Raw genomic sequence first — 17,637 nt, forward strand, 5'->3', positions numbered from 1 at the left:
CTGTTTTCCCTGACAAGAAACAAAATACCCCTTGTCCAAACAAACAAACAAACAAGTCTTTCAAGTTCACAGCACGTGGACTAATAAGAGGTGGGCTTTGACAGTTGGCACAGCACTCTGTTATCATGTGGCCTCGGGCCGCTCACCTGTGAACTGAGCTCAACAGCAGAGATAAGTTGCCCATCTGGCTGACATGGACTAGAACCGTGTCTGCACCAGGTCTGGAAGAAGCGAGGGCAGATAAGCATCCTCCGCCACTTCAGGCCACATGCTGACAGTCCTGCCTGTGTGAATTCTGCTGAGCAGGACGTGTGCCCACCTGGCACCATGCTGTCTTTTCTTCTTACTGCCTCGCGTAAGGCCTGGTGAGGAATCTGTGGAATGAACAAATGAACTAGTGCGCCTTCGCTGCGGATTTAAACACTGTGTCATATTTAAGCCTCGTACTGTGGCACATCACCCTAGCTTTATCTCTGTTGCTGTCCAGACCAAAAGCCACACAGAAGAGAAAGGGTTCATTTGGCTTGCAGCTCCAGGCTCCGGTCCATTACTATGGGGGAAGTCAAGATAGGATCCTAAAGCATCATGGACCAGTAATGAATCTCTTTCAGCTTCAGTTTTTATCCACAAAATGAATTGGTTCTATGTATAGAGACAGACTATGTGTACACACACATACATAGCTGTGTATACATGTACATCTCTCTATGCGTATACAGACATACACACAGAGATGCTGAGATGTAAGGCAGTGTTGGAGGTGGGGGAGCATCTCAGTGGTACTTGCCTAGCACGCTTGGGTCCCTGGGCTCCATCCCGTTTCCATCTCCGCAAACAAGAATAGATTAAAGACAATGGATAGCTGGCAAACACTGAAGAGGATTCTCAATAAATGTCCCTTGTTTTAAATATATTGCATTTATCTAAAGGTTACACAAATGCTGCCTTTGTGTAATACAGCTCAAGAAAATTCCAGAACTCGGGAGTCTCATTCCGTTAACCAAGGCTGCAGTCTAGCCAGCACTGGACCCGTTCTGTTGGTGAAGTGAGGAGTCCGTCCTGCTCTCCCTTTAAGGAGTTACCACCTCAGGGGAAGCAACGGCACATTATATAATCTTGGAGCCGTGAGGGACCTGGTCACAGAAAAGTGGCTCCTGACCTGCTGTGGGACAGGGCTGGAGCAGGGAAGACTGGCATAAGCCAAGACCGATTCGAGAACTGCGGTGATGCCACGGAAGCACCTCTCAGGCCTCTGCAGGTGCCAGGGCCCAGCCTTCCTACAGCCCCGCTTGGTGACTCTTGAAGAATGGACGGGGTGGCAGGAGTTAGTTCCTCCAGGTGAGGTCAGAAAGGGAGAAAGGGCACTTTAGGGGTGACACTGGGGCTGTCAAGGCTTGCCAGTCCCAAAGAGGACTCTGTTCAGCTGTCTGGGCATCCCTTAACAATACAGCTGACATCCTGAAAGCATCTTCCCGTATTACACTGCGTTTTCTCCAGGGACACTTTTGAGGTAACTGGGACTGCTGGCCTTGAAACACAGGATGTTAGCTATAGAGACCGACACCACCAACCCAGTGTGTCCACAGCAGTGCACGAGCATAGTCTGTTTCCGATGTGAGAGTCAACACAGCTCTAAGAGGAAGGAAGTGGCACATGGGCGTGGTTAAATTTAGTAAAGACTTTATTCAGGATCCAGCAGCGTCTACTTTAGGTGACATGGATAATAGTAAAAATTACGAATAAATAACTTGCTGATTGGTGCACGCCTTTAATCCCAGCACCCAGCAGACAAAGGCAGGTGAGTCTCTATGAGTTCGAGGCCAGCCTGGTCTACAGAGTTTCAGGACAGCCAAGGCTATACAGGGAAACCCTGACTCAAAAAACAAACAAACAAAAAAACAAGCAAACACGAATTCAGTAATTTACAGAGAAAGAAATTTCCATCTCAACCTTTATGCTTATTATAGGACTTTCCCAGGCAGAAAGAACAAGGGTTTGTTAACGCCAGTTTGCATACCAGAGTCCAGCTTAGTGAACCTGTGAGCTTATCTGGGTTACTTAATTAGCAACTCCAAGGCAGTCATCAATGAAATGCCCGGCATGGGTGACAAAGTCACAAAAGCCACAGGGCTGGAACCCTTGGCACTCGCTCCCTGCAGGACTCACAGACAGCTAGCTCCTCCGGAAAGCCTTACTTCCTACACAACCTTGAGGAGGGACTTTGTCGTGGAGAATGTTATCGGCTTCCTCAGTCTTATAAGCCTCCCTTTTCCCTCCAGAAAGAAATGTTTGAATTCAGAGCAAAGTTACACAATACTATATGAGCTCAAGTCAGCTCTTAAAATTTCTGAACGAAATCTTAGTTCCCCCAATACCCTGGTAACTATAGCATATAGTTAGTGCAATACAAAAATGCAATGAATATTAATATACTGTGATTAACAGTTCAGTTTATTAGGTGTTTTAATAAAGTAAAACTTTATAGTGAAAAATAACATAATAAGCATTTTATGATATGCTTACAGTTTGACAGACAGGTGGAGACACCCTTAGTAACAGTAATACAATGCTTGAGCGCGGGCAAGCGAGCGTGAGAGTCGGCCGTCTGAAGGCTGAGGGACCTTTGACGCCATGGATCCTAGTGGGAAATTACACCAGTGCAGCTTCCGGGCATCACTGATCTTAGCTTAGCAAGAAAAAAATTCCACTTTCTCAGCTATGACGAAGAGTTGGCTGTGATATTTACTCCAGAATCTCGTTCCCTTTTGGGGGCCTCTTCATCCGTGAATAGGGGCTTATTGTGTCATCCATCACAAAGTCATACAGTACTTTGATCCAGGAGTTGTACTGGGGGAGATTATCGTAATACTCAGCCGCTATCTTCCTCACCTGGAAGTGAAAAAACACAGCAAGGTGAACCGTGAGTGTTACCGAGGCCTCAAGATGACAGGTGAGGGTCTGACTAATGCTCCTTCAGACAGCCCGCAGTTCTTCACGAAACAAGACGGTCTACAGATCACAGGCATATAAACAGCGACACCATAATCCACACTGAACTTAGGGCAAAGCCAGTTTATCAGTTTAGTTAACAGCTGGAACAGAAAGATGCTAGCGTTCCAAATCATAAAATGATGAAGGCGGTTCAGAGCCTGGACAAGCACTGGAGTCCCGAGACTGAAAGGGCACTAATGATCACCATTAACACAGGAAGTCGATGAACTGCAGATATTATAGATATAAAAACACTCAAATCCTTAATACTAAGAATTAAGGAATTTGTCAGCAGTGGCCAATTCACATACTGACATATGATGGCTGTGATTCTTATAAAATTACAAACAAACTGAAAAAAATGAATGCTTAAAAAATGCTTTGGCCAGGTGTGGTGGTACATTCCTTTAATCCCAGCACTTGGGAGGCAGAGGCAGGCAGATCTCTGTGAGTTCGAGGTCAGCCTGGTCTACAGAGTGAGTTCCAGGACAGCCAGGCCTGTTATACAGAGATACTCTGCCTTGAAAAACAAAACAACAGAAGTTTTGTGTTGGAGCTAGAGAGATGGCTCAGTGGCTGGGCACACCGGCAGCTCTTCCAGGGGACCTGTGCGGAGTTCCCAGCACCCATATGGTGGCTCACAACTGCCTGTAATTCCAGTTCCAGGGGCTCCAGCACTCTCTTAGCCTTTGAGGGCAATAGGCATGTTCATGGTACACATACATACTTGCAAACATACATACCCATTAAATAAGAATTAAAATTAAAAAAAAAATGCTGTGAGCAGCAAAACTCATTAAAAATGACATAAAAACCTTTTAAAAGTTAAAATACTAAACATACATGGGGACTGTGTAATAATAAATGTCAGGTAGTTATTGAATAAAGAATTTCTTATAGACAGACATCTTAGGAAGAACAGGAAAGGCAGTAGGGCTGTTCCCAGTGTATTAATTTAACAAGAGTAAGGAGAAGCCAAGGAAGAGCAGCAAGTGAGTAGTCACTGATGTGCCGTGGGCTTTAAGTAAGTACCGCCTGAACTAAATTAAGTTTTTAATTTTGGGACAGTTCCAGAAAAATACACATACATAGTTTATTTTGGGAAAATTTTTTGCTTAATGGTTGACTGATTCTTTTCCTTAAATTATGATTCTTAAAAAAAAAAATAAGAGTTCCCTAAAAAAATAAACTCAGCTCCCTAGTCACAGAAGAGGGAAACATGGGCTGCCACACTGTGTCTGCTCGTACACCAGCACACGGCACTGGGCAGGGACTAAGGCCGCCTGCACCCCAGTTCAAAGCTTCTCCAGAGACTGGTGCTGCTTCCTCCACAACTGAAGAGCTGAGAGGACAAAAAAGGAACCTTCATGTGCCCTTCACTTGTTCCCAATTAGCCCTCTGACACACTGACTTTCCATGTGTGCTGTGTAGGTATCAGCCCTCTGACACACTTAATTTCCATGTATGCTGTGTATATATTAGCCCTCTGACACACTTAATTTCCATGTGTGCTGTGTAGGTATCAGCCTTCTGACACACTTAATTTCCATGTATGCTGTGTATATATTAGCCCTCTGACACACTTAATTTCCATGTATGCTCTGTAGGTATATTAGCCTTCTGACACACTGACTTCCCATGTGTGTTGTATAGGTAACAGAGGCACACTTTGCTTTTTTCCTTGGCTGTGCCAACTTAACCTTGTATTTCAGTTCTGGATACTGCAACACTTATTTCCAAAGGACGCTTGTTCTACAAACAAAACTATTATTTAGTCTTTTCTTAACCAGATCCAAAGAAATAATTGCATGCTGCAATTGACTGTTATGTTGTATGCAATTTTTCAACAGTGTTTAAAAATTTGAGTGGGTGAGTATGACATCGTGAAGTATCTATTAGGGTTCCCTTATATACATCATAGCTTTTTTTTTTGTTGTTGTTGTTTTTTTTTTGTTTTTTTTTGTTTTTGTTTTTTTTTTTTTTTCGAGACAGGGTTTCTCTGTGTAGCTTTGCGCCTTTCCTGGAGCTCACTTGGTAGCCCAGGCTGGCCTCGAACTCACAAAGATCCGCCTGGCTCTGCCTCCCAAGTGCTGGGATTAAAGGCGTGCGCCACCACGCCCGGCATCATAGCTTTTTTTAAAGTAAAGAAAAACTATTTTTCATATGTACTAACATTTTCTTAGAATTATGCAAGTTTTTTCTTTTTTTTTTTCCCTAACAGAACTGCTCATTTTTTTTGTTTGCTTTTTGTCGAGACAGGGTTTCTCTGTGTAACACACTAGCTATCCTAGAACTTGCTCTGTAGACCAAGCTGGCTTCGAACTCACAGAGATCCTCTTGCCTGTCTCCCAAGCGTTAGGCTACTCACTTTGAAGATGGAAAGGCTGGTAAGAAGGCTTAGCAAGAACACAATTGTGGTTGACAGACTGGTTGGTTTTGGCAAAGATGGAAAGAATGAAGGCGGTTCTGTCTTCTTTTGTTTACTCCACACATAATACACTAAAGGTCTACTGTGCAGAGTCCCTGCCAGGGAAGGGGAACAGCATGGACAGTGATGCTGTCCACTCGACAGATCAGTGATGCAGGCCACCTCACCTGTGTGTCACGTGAGCAACACACCTTAGCCAACTGTAACAGCCTGACAGTGGTGAATGTTCCATCAACTGATGTTTCCTGCACAGAGCAAGTGTTTTCTAATTCTGAGGTAGTTTATCAGGTAAGAGATTTTGCACATGCCCCAACACTTCTGAACTCTTAAGCATAACCACTAAGTCTAAAGACCCAAAACAGAGAATCCGAATCCTCAGTAGTTAGGCTGGCAGACAAAGGATACATGTTCTCCTTTTTTTTAACTGACAAAACGTATTAGATTCCTCTTACAATAAGCAAGCCACGACTAATTTGATTATAACATCATCAGAAACAAAACATCAAGTCCTTCACTTACCAGGGGCAGGTTTTTCCCAGGAACGTTGGGGAAGTCATGGTGTTCATTATGGTAGCCCACATTGAAGGTCAGTAAATTCAGAGGTCCATAATATGAGTATGTTTCATGTCCCTTTAAGAACATATAATGTTCGGCTATAAAATGCCCAGAAATTGGGTGCAAACCCAGGCCAAGCAGGGAGGCTGCCAACATGTAGACTAAAGATTTAATTCCAAAAACATAGTAAATTATAATGTCAAAAATGATCTGGGTCACAGTATTGATGATTTCCAGATAAGTAATTGGTTTGGGATTGATGAATAGGGGTCTAAAAGCATAAAAGAGAGGCTGAAGGATAACCCAGACCAGCTTCCTAAAAGTGGTGCAGAAGAACCAGCCCTCAAAGTCAGTAGGAATGTCCACATCAATGCCATCAGCTCCAAGGTATCGATGGTGATCCATGTGGTATCTCTTAAAAGAAATCGAGTATGGAACTCCCAAAGGGAGGTTAGCAAATATTCCAAACCAGCGGTTCCACATCGCCTTGTGGTGGCCAAAGGGGAAATTGTGGGAAATCTCATGGATCCCCAGAGTCATTGAATGGTTAAGGCAGCTACCAAAGACATAGGACCAAAATATAACCCATTTCCAGTCCAAGTCTTTCACTAAGTAAAGTGAAGCCAGCTGGACGAGAAGCATCAGAGTTATGATCCAGATGAGGTTGCGGTCAGGTTTCATCAAGGATTTTATCTCTGGATACTTTGCTGCAAGAAAAGAAAATACAGAAAATCAGGAACAAAGTAGAACACACAACAGTTTGGCAACTCTAATCAATACAATTCAATTCCTCCCTTTTCTAAATCATGATACTCCCCCTTACAGACTTTACAAAATTTTCATTTCCTAATGGGAAGGAATATAGTCTGGTAATAACTTCACAAAATACACAACAATTTATGCAAGAAAATTAAACAATCTGGACATCCACATTCTCTTGTGTTAAAATAATTACATCCATGTTTAGACAAATACGCACATATTTTTTAATATTTATTTACTTTTTATTTTATCTGTGTGAGTGTTTTGCCTGCATGTGTGTCTGTTTTACTTTTTATTTTATCTGTGTGAGTGTTTTGCCTGCATGTGTGTCTGTGGGCCATGTAGGTTCAGTGCCTACAGAGGTCAGAAGAAGGTATGAAATTCCTCTTGAACTAGAGAACAGACAGTATGAACAACCATGTGGCACTGAGAACTGAACCCGGGTCCTCTTAACCACTGAGCATCTCTCTAACCCAGGCTCTGGCATGGTTATCTTTTGTAAACCATTAAATTAGCACAGCTGACACGAGAATAGAACAGTTGTTCTTATAGGGTCTCCCAACCATAAAACCCATTTTCATGTTTCTCTCAGACCAATCAACTTCCCTCAAGTAATGCTATTCTGAATTTTCACAAAATTTTAAAACCAACTGGGCACAGTGTTGTGTGATATTTCATTTGTGTTTTGACAAACACAGCTTGCCTGGAGATCAGAGGGTGGAGCTAGCCACTAGTTAACCATAGAGGCCAGGTGGTGGTAGCTCACACTCTTAATCCCAGCATTTGGGAGGTGGAGACAGAAATATAAGGCAGTTGGAAACAGGATCTCAGGCTCATTTGGTCTGAAGATTGGTAGAGATAAGAAGTCTCCAGGGGCTGCTGCTCTGACCTTTCAGGTTATTACCCCAATGTCTGACTCCTGGTTTTAATTGATAAGACTAATTAGGATCACTCGTCAGCACAGTGGCACATACCTATAACCTCAGCATTCAGGAGGCTGAAGTGGTTAGTAAATTCCAGGCCAGTCTGAACTGCACAGTAAGATCCAAAGCAAACAAACTCCCCAAGTCTATATGTAAGGGCCTCGAGGAACCAGCAGGGAACCAGCAGGGAAGGGCCGCGCTGCAACAAGTACTCACCAACATGAGAAGCCACTGGACCTCTTCCTACACCAGAGTTAACCCAAATGACCACAGGCCTAACTAACAAAGCTATAGAACTCAGAAAAAAGAAGATACACTGAACCTGCATTAAAATCTTCTTTTCTATAACAATATCATCAAAAAGAGCAGGTGACAACCTAAGAGACAGGCAGACACATTTGCAAATCACCTACTTCATAAGAGAATCATATCTAGAATATGTAAGGAATGCCTAAAACTCAACTAATAATCCAGTTTTTTAAAAAGACAAAAAAAAATTCTAATTTTTAAAAAAAGATATATAAACAGCCCCTCCCCACAAAACCACGTGGAAGATACTTGACATCATTAGGAAAACACAGAGTCCAGGAAAACCGCTGTCTTCTACAGACAGCTGCAGCTCAGTGGCAGGGCACTTGGCCGGCATGCCCAGATTAAAGCTCCAGCCGGAGTGAGGGGTGGGCTCAGGAGGAGAGTTTAGTGGGTAACCCTGACAGCACTGCCTTGAACCCACACAGAAAGCACAGTGTGGGGGTGCACATCTGTAATCCTAGCAGCAGTGTGGCCAGGGGCCATGCTGAGACAGAAGACTGCTCCAGAGCTGGGAAGCTTTTGGGCCAGCTAGCTTGGAACGCCCAGCACAGAGGCAGAAACAAGAGACCCTACCTCAAAGCAAGGTGGAAGGAGAAAGCCCACTCCTCAAAGCTGTCTTCTGACCCCCACAATGCACACGATGGCATGTGCATTCACACGCACAGATGGGTGCACACCCATATGCCTACTCGTGAAAAGACAGGCAGTAACTAGGTTGTGGAGAAACCAGAATCGTCATACACTGCTGCTGTAAGTGTAAAATGGTGGGCTGAGAGATGGCTCAGCGGTTAAGAGTACTGATTGCTCTACTAGAGGACCTGGGTTCAATTCCCAGCACCTACATGGCAGCTCACAACCACCTGTAACCCCAGGATCCAACATCCTCACACAGACATCCATACAGGTAAAGCACTAACAAAATAAAAATAAACAAATTCTTAAAAATGTAAAATGGTTTAGATTATGTAACATTGAACCAAATTGCTGAGCGAAGAAATATGCCAAATGATCCCAAAATGAAATCCATACCCTGTACATGAATGTTCAACAGACATTATTTAAGATCAGCTGAAAGGAGGAAGCAGCTCAAATGTCTATCAGATACCTACTAAGTAAAATGTGGTATCACCACACAAAGGGGTATCAAAGGCTTGGTCCCCAGTGCATGGATCTGATCACGGAGAGGATCCTAAAGGCTCCGACCCCATCAACAGATGAATCTCTCAAAGGATTCACAAAATGATGGCATACAGGGAGGGGAGCCGGTCACTGGAGGCATGCCACAGAGGTCCTGCTCCTGCCTGCTCCCTGGCTGGCAAGAGGGGAATCAGCTTTTTTCCTTCAAACTCCCTCCCCCACGATTTTACCAGACTTCCCCCACCCACCCAAAAGCAAAGGCAGCTGTGACCAGGAAGGAAGCCATCAGCCAAAATAAGTCCTTCCTCCCTTGTGCCATTCAGGTATTTATCACGGCAATGAGTAATGACTAGCAAAATCTAAGAGCCAAAGCAACTGACAGCCGGGCCGGTGATAAATGACCGTGAAGTGTCCACCTTTCCAACCTAGTCAGAGTTCTCCATCTGAAGCTAGGGATGCAGCCCGGTGGTCGAGAACCCACCAGCACCAGGAATCCCTCAGTCTGAATTCCAGGACTAGAAAAAAAAAAAAAATCCACATTGAGGAGCATCTATTCACTCTTACTCGTGAAACATGAAATTTCTAAACTTAGCTATGACTGCAGAAGTCAGGGCCTCACCCACCCAATGGGCAACGATTTTTAACAAGGAGTGTAAAAATGGTGGTTATGAGACAATTCCTCATCTTCAATGGCCTTTCATTGAGTTCCTCAATTTTAAAAGAAACATCAAAAGTTAAAACAAAAACTTTCAAGCTCTATCACCAGGAAGGAAAAAAAAAAGCATCTTCTTCGGCTGCACTCTAACCCGGATTGGAATCCTCTTCATAACATTGCCTCTTTTTTTTTTTTTTTTTTTTAATGTCGGCCAGACGAAGTACTGGAAAGGGAGAATTAAATTGGGTAATAATGCAAAGCTCTCAACACAACAACTTATCATGACCCTTAAGAGCACTGGGGGGAGACTTCTCTATCTCACGCAGACACCCTGAATATTCTCCAGCGAAGTTAGGCCTAGCCTGTCCTAAAGTCCGGGAGACTAAGCCTCGCGCCGTCCCCATCCAGCTCGTCTCCCAGATGACTAGGATAAGCAGGCACCGGAGCCACCCAGTCTGGGAAGCCTCGGGCTACCGGGAGCTGGTCCCCCCGCTAGGCCGGCGGCTGACTGCACCACGTGATCAAGGATCCCGGGGCCCGGGGATGCCCCAGGGCCACGCCCTGAGCCTAGCGGGCCGTCCGGCTCGAGCCCACTCCCCCCCGATGGGGGGGCACTCGGCCGTCGGGGCAGGAGGGGGCGAGCCTAGGTCGCCCCACCGGGGGAACCCTCAACGCACAGGCCCGGCGGAGGCCGCCGGCACCTGACCACCGAGGGGCCAGCGGCGCGCGGGGCCGCGAAGGCCCCCATCCCTCGGGCCTTGGGCCCTCCCGGAGCCCGCCCCGCGCGCGTCCCGCCGCCGCCGCCGCCGCCCCTTCTCCGGCGCGGGCGGGCCGAGCCGTGGAGCGGCTGGAAGGGGCCTGGGAGGCCGTGCTCGCACCGTGCGCGCCGGGGGCCCCCCGCGGGGCCCGCACACGGCCGCGCGCACATAACGGGGCGCCGGTCCTCACCCAGGATCTCCCGGCGCCGGTCGGTGTGCGGCTGGTCCGTATAGACCCACTCGAACTCCTCTCGGGACACGCGGCTCCCCATGGCGACGGCGCGCGGGCCCGCTCTGCCTCTCTGGCTCGCGTCCGGGCTCCGGTGAAGTGGCGGCGGCGGCGGCAGCTGCTTTCCCGGCTCGTGTCGGTCAGCGGCGGGGACGCGGGCGGGGGCGGGGCCTCAGACCACGCCCCCGCCGGCGTGGCCACGCCCCTGCCCCGGCAGCCTGCGAACCGCCGCGGGGTGATGGGCGGGGCCCGGGTTCCGGGGCTCAGGACTTTGCCTGCTGCTCGCGGAGCCTGGGAAAAGGTGAAAAGGGAAGGAAAAGTCTGCGGCTGGATAAGGCTGCCGCTCTAGCGCCTCCGTGGGTGGAGCACTTCGGGGTGGCTACCTCTCCACGAGTCCAGAAGATCACCGGCTTGATTAAATGGCAACGGGCCCGAGTTTCGTTTAATTTTTAAATAGCACATCATCCGTTGAGCCATGATTGGCTGCCTTTTGGAACTAAAACCTCCGGAAAAAATAAAATTTCTGATTGCTCTTCTCTCCCTCCCACCCCCCTCCCGCCCCCATATGCTTGCTTTGTTTATTTTTGCTGTTGTTTGTTGAAGTAGGGTCTCACCACCTAACCTTAAGCGGCGGTCTTGCCACAGGCTTGTCTCACCATCAAGAAAAGGGTTGCTTAATCATATGTGTCACAGAAGCGATCATCCGACACTTCCGGCGTGCGGGGTGGGGCTGGGGGTGTGGTTTCAAAATGTGTTACCCCTTCTTCACTAAGGAACTTGAGGGTTTGGAGGTGTTGTGCAGGCCTGGACCACAGGCCAAGAAAGTGGATAGGCTAGAGCCCTGGCTTCAGACTGGGAGGCAGGGAGTGAAGGGAACCGCTTATTAAGACTGCAAAGACTAAACCAGGCGGTGGGGTGGTGCCGCTCCCCACCCCCACTCCCTCCCCCACCCTCGTTTTTAATCCCAGCACTCCCAGGCAGAGGCAGGCAGATCTCTGTGAGTTCGCGGCCAGCCAGGTCTACAAAGTGAATTCCAGGACTGTTAAACAGAAAAGCCCTGTTTCACAAAACAAAAACAACAAAAATGCCAACCAAACCAAAAAGATGACAAAGATTAACAGACAGGATGAGTCTCCCAGAGAAGCCAAGTGCACACAAAAATAAACCAGACACGGGCGTACACCGCTGTACGTGCATACCGGAACAAAGAGGTGGTGAGACAGACAGACGTCCGAGTCTGATGAGTATGTGGATACAGCAACTGATGTGTACACCACAGGATGCAATCAGCAAGATCTCAACAACTCTGTGTTCTCTAATTTAAAAAAAAAGGGGGGGGGGACAAGTTAATGGACTTAAAAAATAAACTAACCAGCTCTGAGGCATTTTTCTTACTTGTTCCAAAGGGTTAAAAAGTGATGTGGTATTATTGAAAGATTTATTTTTAGTTTTATATGTAGTGTGTGTGTGTGTGTGTGTGTGTGTGTGTGTGTGTGTGTGTGTGAACCCGCATGAATGCAATTGCTTTCAGAGGCCAGAAGAGGGTATCGGATCCCTTGGAATTGGAGTTTACACACGGTTGTGAGACACTCCCTCCTCCTGTCCCCGGCAAGTGTGCTAGGAACTGAACTCTGTAAGAGTTCTTTTTTTTTTTTTTTTTTAACTGTCAAGAGATATTTATTATTAAAAATTAAAGCAACTGAAGTTTACACTGTCGTCAGCACAGGAACATCCACGATGAACTGTGTTAATAATCCCTTCTCAACCCCTACCATCTTCCACCTAGAGGAAGTTTTAGTTCAAGTGAAAACCTCATGATGATGAAAGGAGGCAGGCTCTACTCCCTTCCTGTTCAGTCTGAAGACTGCACTGGCCCACGCTGTGATGGCCCACACCTCAGGGGCTGCGAGGTCAGTGTCTCCCAAGGGCTCATGTGTCAGGAACTCTGGCTGGTAAAGATGTAACAAGGGCTTCATGCTGACTCTCAGGCAGGTCCAGGATCCTGGCAGAATGGAATCCTCACGGTCATCATCAAAGATCTGTGTCTGAAAGGCTTCAAGGCTCACAGCTGTATCCTTCTCCGGCAGTTCCCGGGAGAGCTGCCCCTTCTTGGGTTGGCGTGCATCCAGTTTCACCCACTGATCACTGACGCAGTTTTGAGCTTCTGGACAACTCTGAGTCAGGTTGTGGACGGTTGGATGGGAAAACCCAAAGAAGTCAGCACCACATGAAAGTGGATTAGCCACCAGTGTCCCCGTTGTAGTACTGATGGCCCTGAGCAGTTCTTCACAACAGGCCTCTGCAGAGGAGCCCACGATGGTGTTCTGGGAGTCATCTTCAGGAACAATTTCAAACCGAGGCTGCATATCACCATCCTTGGTCTGACAGGTATATAGACACTTCTGGTCTGGGCACTTCATGCAGGCATACACTCGGGTACTGCAGTAGCCCACAGGGTTGATGGCACTGTCATCATGGAAGCCAGGTCAGTTGGTGATGATCTCCCCCAGGCTATATACTATTAGATGCCCTAGTCCAATGGGGAACACAGGCCATCAGACTGGGGATCCAAGGCAACGGGCCGAACAAGCCTGTCGCTGCCTTGCCAGTGCTGGGATTAAAGGTGTGTGCCACCACTGCCCAGCTTATTTTAATTTTTAATATTTATTTATTATTTTTATGTGGATGGGTGTTGTGAGCCTCCATGTGGGTACCCAGAACTGAACCCAAGTTCTCTGCAAGAGCAACTATCTCTCCAGCATACTATAGAGTTTTTAAAATTCTCAATGTATATACATAAAAAAGCTAACAGAAGTATAAATTCAAGGCTTTGCGGTTAACAAGTTCTTCTTTTCCTTTCTGTCTTTCACACCTTTCCCTTAACCCTTGCCCAGCGATCTGCAGTGAGGCCGTCATCCCACCAGTTACTTTAAACACTGCCATCTGCTGAACTCTGTCTGCATCTGTATAGTTCCCGATGGGCATCTCAGGTGAGATCTAAGCCTGCTTCCTCTGGATTGAAACATTCTTTTCTGAGCACATGTTGCTCTTGCAGAGGACCCAGGTTCAGTTTTCAGCACTGACAGACAGTTCGAAACATTCTGTAAGAACCCAGGATCTCCGATCTCACAACACTTCTCCGGCCTCTGAGGGCATGGCAGGCTCATGCACACATCCATGCGGGCACAATACTCACACACATAAAATAAATATAAACAAACAAAAAAAGGTGGGGGGAGATAGGAATGACGTAATTATATCATAGTCTCAAAAATAAAAAAAAAAATAAAAACCCTGGAAGTTCACGAAACTCACCAGCCCCCTCCCTGAGATTCCACAAGAGTCAAAAGCTGGGACACAGAGGACTCTTCAGTGGTACAGCTGTCTGCAAGTTGGGCAAGGAACCCCAAGTTCATGAGTCATCACCCGTGCTCAGGTGGGCTGTTTGGTGAGGCAGCTGCTGAGTCACTCCCGCTCCTGTGAGTATTTCCAATAAAACTGCTGGGGCAGCAAGCTGGGGAGAGTCGTTTAGTGGGCTGCTGTTACCCTCTATCTTGGGTGAACAGAAATAGCTTTCCTAGGAGAAGTCTCACAGCAACCATATCTTGAACGGGATACATTCTTCCATATAAATGAAATGTTTCCCTTTTCTTTGTTTAATTTTTGGGTAAGCAATTCCTTTTCTTAAAAAGTGTTTATTTATTTTGAGACATAGTCTTACTATGTAGCCACGGCTGGCTTGGAATCCCTATGAAAACCAGACTAACCCCAAACTCCCAGAGATCAGCTCACCTCTGCTGGAATTTAAGGCATGCCCCACCATGCCAGGCTAAGCAGTTTATTTTTATGACATTTCAATAATCACTCAACTGAAGTCTAATACTAATGTTGAAAAGCATTAGCTTTTGGGAAGCTTTCACAATGTTAAATCATCAATGAGTAATCAAAAATATTCATTATGAGCTGTAGCTGCATCACAGGGAGAATGCTTAGCCAGTTTGCACAAGGCCCTGGGTTCTTTTTGTTGTTGTTGTTTGAGACAGGGTTTCTCTGTGTAGCTTTGCTCCTTTCCTGGAACTCACTTGGTAGCCCAGGCTGGCCTTGAACTCACAGAGATCTGCCTGGCTCTGCCTCCCGAGTGCTGGAATTAAAGGCATGTGCCACCACCTTCCCGGCAGCCCTGGGTTCTAACCCCAACACTAGGGGATCACAACCACAGGAATAAACCAGACTCCAAACAAACCTTAATCAAAATAATTCCTGTCATGTTTCTGGATACCAAACAACACAGACATCTTATCCAGCCCCCCAGAGAGCAATACATATGTAATCTTATTTTAAAATGTGCTTCTGAATTAGAAGATTAGCATTTTGAATTTGCAGTTAAAACATTCACACATTTATCCCCATTTAGATCAGATTCAGTGGTGAGGGACAAACACTCCTTTGCCCTTGTGGCCTGCCCGGGTGTAACTGCACCTGCCCAGTGTTGGGGGCACCCCAGGCTTCAGTCTACTGATGGCATGGGTCCCCCCCCCACATTCTCCAGTCTGAGTCTACACACAGGACCTGTGGTCCCTACACTCCTCCTTTTTCCCATCTAGGGGTCTGGGCTCTGGGGGATTCCTTCCCTCGGCTGAATTACTTACCCATGAGGCCTGTGGGCTTAGATACTTCACTTATCAATTGCTAATCTAACTGCTTAATCCACATATTGCAAGCAGGGCCACCCATGAGTCTCCAGGCTCTTCTTTTCCTAAGAAAGCCAGACACTCACCTCCCAACTCACTTTCAGTGCAAGGGAAAAAAAATAGATTGAAGGAAAAAAAATGTATATATAATGGCTTCAAAAGAAGCAGAAAGGGGGTTTGATAAAATTAAATGCCTTTGGCATCATCTGTGTGGGAAATGTAACAATTGAATTGTCACAGTGAAAAGAATTTTGCAAGACAGCTAGGTGGAAACTTATGTATAAAACTATTTTGTAAACCAGGCATGGTGGTACATACTTGAAACCCCCTTGGGAGCTACAGGAAGATTAGGGGTTCAAGGACTTCAGCTACTTAGTAAGTTTGGGGCCAGTCTAGTGTGGGAAGCCCAGAACAGCTTGACCACACAGCTGCCATGACAGGCTTAGAGGCCCAGACAAAGCTTCTGTGACAGGCTTACTGGCAGGCAACACCTGGATCCAGGAAAAGCCATAAGCTGACCCCACACAGGGAGGGCCTACATCCCAAACATTTCAACCATTAGGTAAGGTTAGATAAGGCCAGATGTCCCTGAGTCTATCACTCACCTATTTCTGTTTTACAGATACCCCTAGACAAATGTCAGCCTATCAGGGTCCTGAACCCCAGAAATCCCCTCACCCCAACCTCTGCTATGATAAAAACTCTAACCCACCTGAGCTCAGGGCTCTCTGCTCTTACCTGTGTGTCAGACAGACAGAGACACCAAGCTTGGAGTTTGAAAATAAAGGCTCTTGGCTTTTACATGTGGGATTCGGGCTTCGTGGTGGTCTTTTGGGGGTCCCTGCGATCTGGGCACACTAGGATACAGGAAACCCTGTTTCTAAAATGGGTTTTATTTGTCTTGGTTTGTTTTGTTTTTGTTTTTGAGACAGGGTCTCATGTAGTACAGGCTGGACTTGAAGTCACAATGTCGCTGAGGCTACACAAGGTGAAAATGGTAACAGTCCATCTTTTATAAGGGTACTGATGGTGTTGGGGTGTTCCAATCCACTGGGAAAAACCAAAGACTTAGACTCAATTCAAGTTTCTATTAAATGAATTTGTCCTTACCGCTAACAGAAGGACGCCAGCCGCAGGGCCGAACAGCAAGCCTGACAAAGGGACTAAGGGAGGGGTTAACAAAGGCCGAGGTCAAAGGTGTGCGTTACAATCATCCATGGCACCCACAGCCGGGCAAGGGAATGGTTTTACTCCCAGTTGTTTCTCTTTCCTCTTGTGTAGTAATAAAAAAACATTTCGTGCCAGTCCCACAGTGATAAGTGAGTTTACAAAAGCAGAAAGCAAGTGCTTAAATATCACACAGCAGGAACCCCATTATCTCATTCTGATCTCACCTGAAGGCCACTGGCATCTCACAGTCAAAGAGAAAAAACAAAAAACAAAAAACAATAAGATAGGGCTGGAGATATGGCTCAGTAGTTCAGAACACTTGGTGCTTGTTAGTCAGCTAAGAACTGTCCACATTCCAGAACCAGCTTCCCCGCCTACTCCCCCCCCCCCACACACACCCCGCAACCCACCTTCAATCCGTCTTCACTAACGCCGACATGTTTCCGCAGTCTTGTGTTTTCCTATGCATGTACTCTATGCCCCCTAAAAAGCCCATGCCATCATGGACTGGTGTCTCTCTCTTTTCTACCCCTGTGCAGAGGCTGCTTTTTGTGTCCTCCCTACCCTAATAAATCCCTTGCATGAGGTCTCTTGCGAGGTGTGTTTTTTTGTGGCATTCCTTGGCCCTGTCATTAGTTCTGTGACTTGGATAGGCTGTCCAGTGTTTGACCTCTCCTCTGGGGTCTGAGCCACGTAAGGACCCTCCCTGTCTGCTCCACCTGCAACAGCTCACCTTCTGGCCCACCAATGGCTCAGCCTTCCCTCCATCAGCGGCAACGAGTAAGTGATCCCTCTTGGTAGGCGTAAACACTTCCATGAATCCAAAGAAGTGACCTTGAGTGCCCAGCACCCCTCTGGTACCCTTGGAGGTGAGGTACTCCCATCCACAGTCTTTAAGGCCATGATTGACCCTCTTCACAGACCCTGCTCCTGACCCTTTCCCTTGGTGAGGCTGTGTTTTTGAACTTGGTTTTTCACATTTTGGCATCATTCAAAAGCCCTGGTACTGGGCATGGAGTCTCCTCA

At 46.7% G+C, this 17,637-nt stretch overlaps 1 protein-coding gene and 1 pseudogene across 1 annotated transcript; both read right to left on the reverse strand.

Annotated features, from left to right (window-relative positions):
- Window positions 1-2,430: 2,430 nt before the first annotated feature.
- On the reverse strand, window positions 2,431-10,940 carry Degs1 (delta 4-desaturase, sphingolipid 1). Its single transcript, XM_006988597.4, has 3 exons — window positions 10,712-10,940; window positions 5,939-6,681; window positions 2,431-2,889 (listed from the first exon to the last, which is right to left on the reverse strand). Exons 1-3 carry the CDS (start codon window positions 10,791-10,793, stop codon window positions 2,743-2,745), a joined length of 972 nt encoding a protein of 323 aa, XP_006988659.1. The 5' UTR covers window positions 10,794-10,940; the 3' UTR covers window positions 2,431-2,742.
- Window positions 10,941-12,508: 1,568 nt separating this feature from the next.
- LOC102910389 (transforming growth factor beta regulator 1 pseudogene) lies at window positions 12,509-17,428 on the reverse strand (annotated as a pseudogene).
- Between the last annotated feature and the right edge of the window lie 209 nt (window positions 17,429-17,637).

Source organism: Peromyscus maniculatus, chromosome 11, assembly GCF_049852395.1.
Source record: "Peromyscus maniculatus bairdii isolate BWxNUB_F1_BW_parent chromosome 11, HU_Pman_BW_mat_3.1, whole genome shotgun sequence".
Lineage (NCBI taxonomy): Eukaryota > Metazoa > Chordata > Mammalia > Rodentia > Cricetidae > Peromyscus > Peromyscus maniculatus.

Coding starts and splice junctions, on each gene's coding strand:
- Degs1 (XM_006988597.4), bottom strand. CDS start 10,793: ATGGGGAGCCGCGTGTCCCGAGAGGAGTTCGAGTGGGTCTATACGGAC. Junction 6,682..10,711: donor CCGGCGCCGGGAGATCCTGG/GTGAGGACCGGC, acceptor CTTTTCTTGCAG/CAAAGTATCCAGAGATAAAA. Junction 2,890..5,938: donor CTGGGAAAAACCTGCCCCTG/GTAAGTGAAGGA, acceptor TTTCACTTCCAG/GTGAGGAAGATAGCGGCTGA.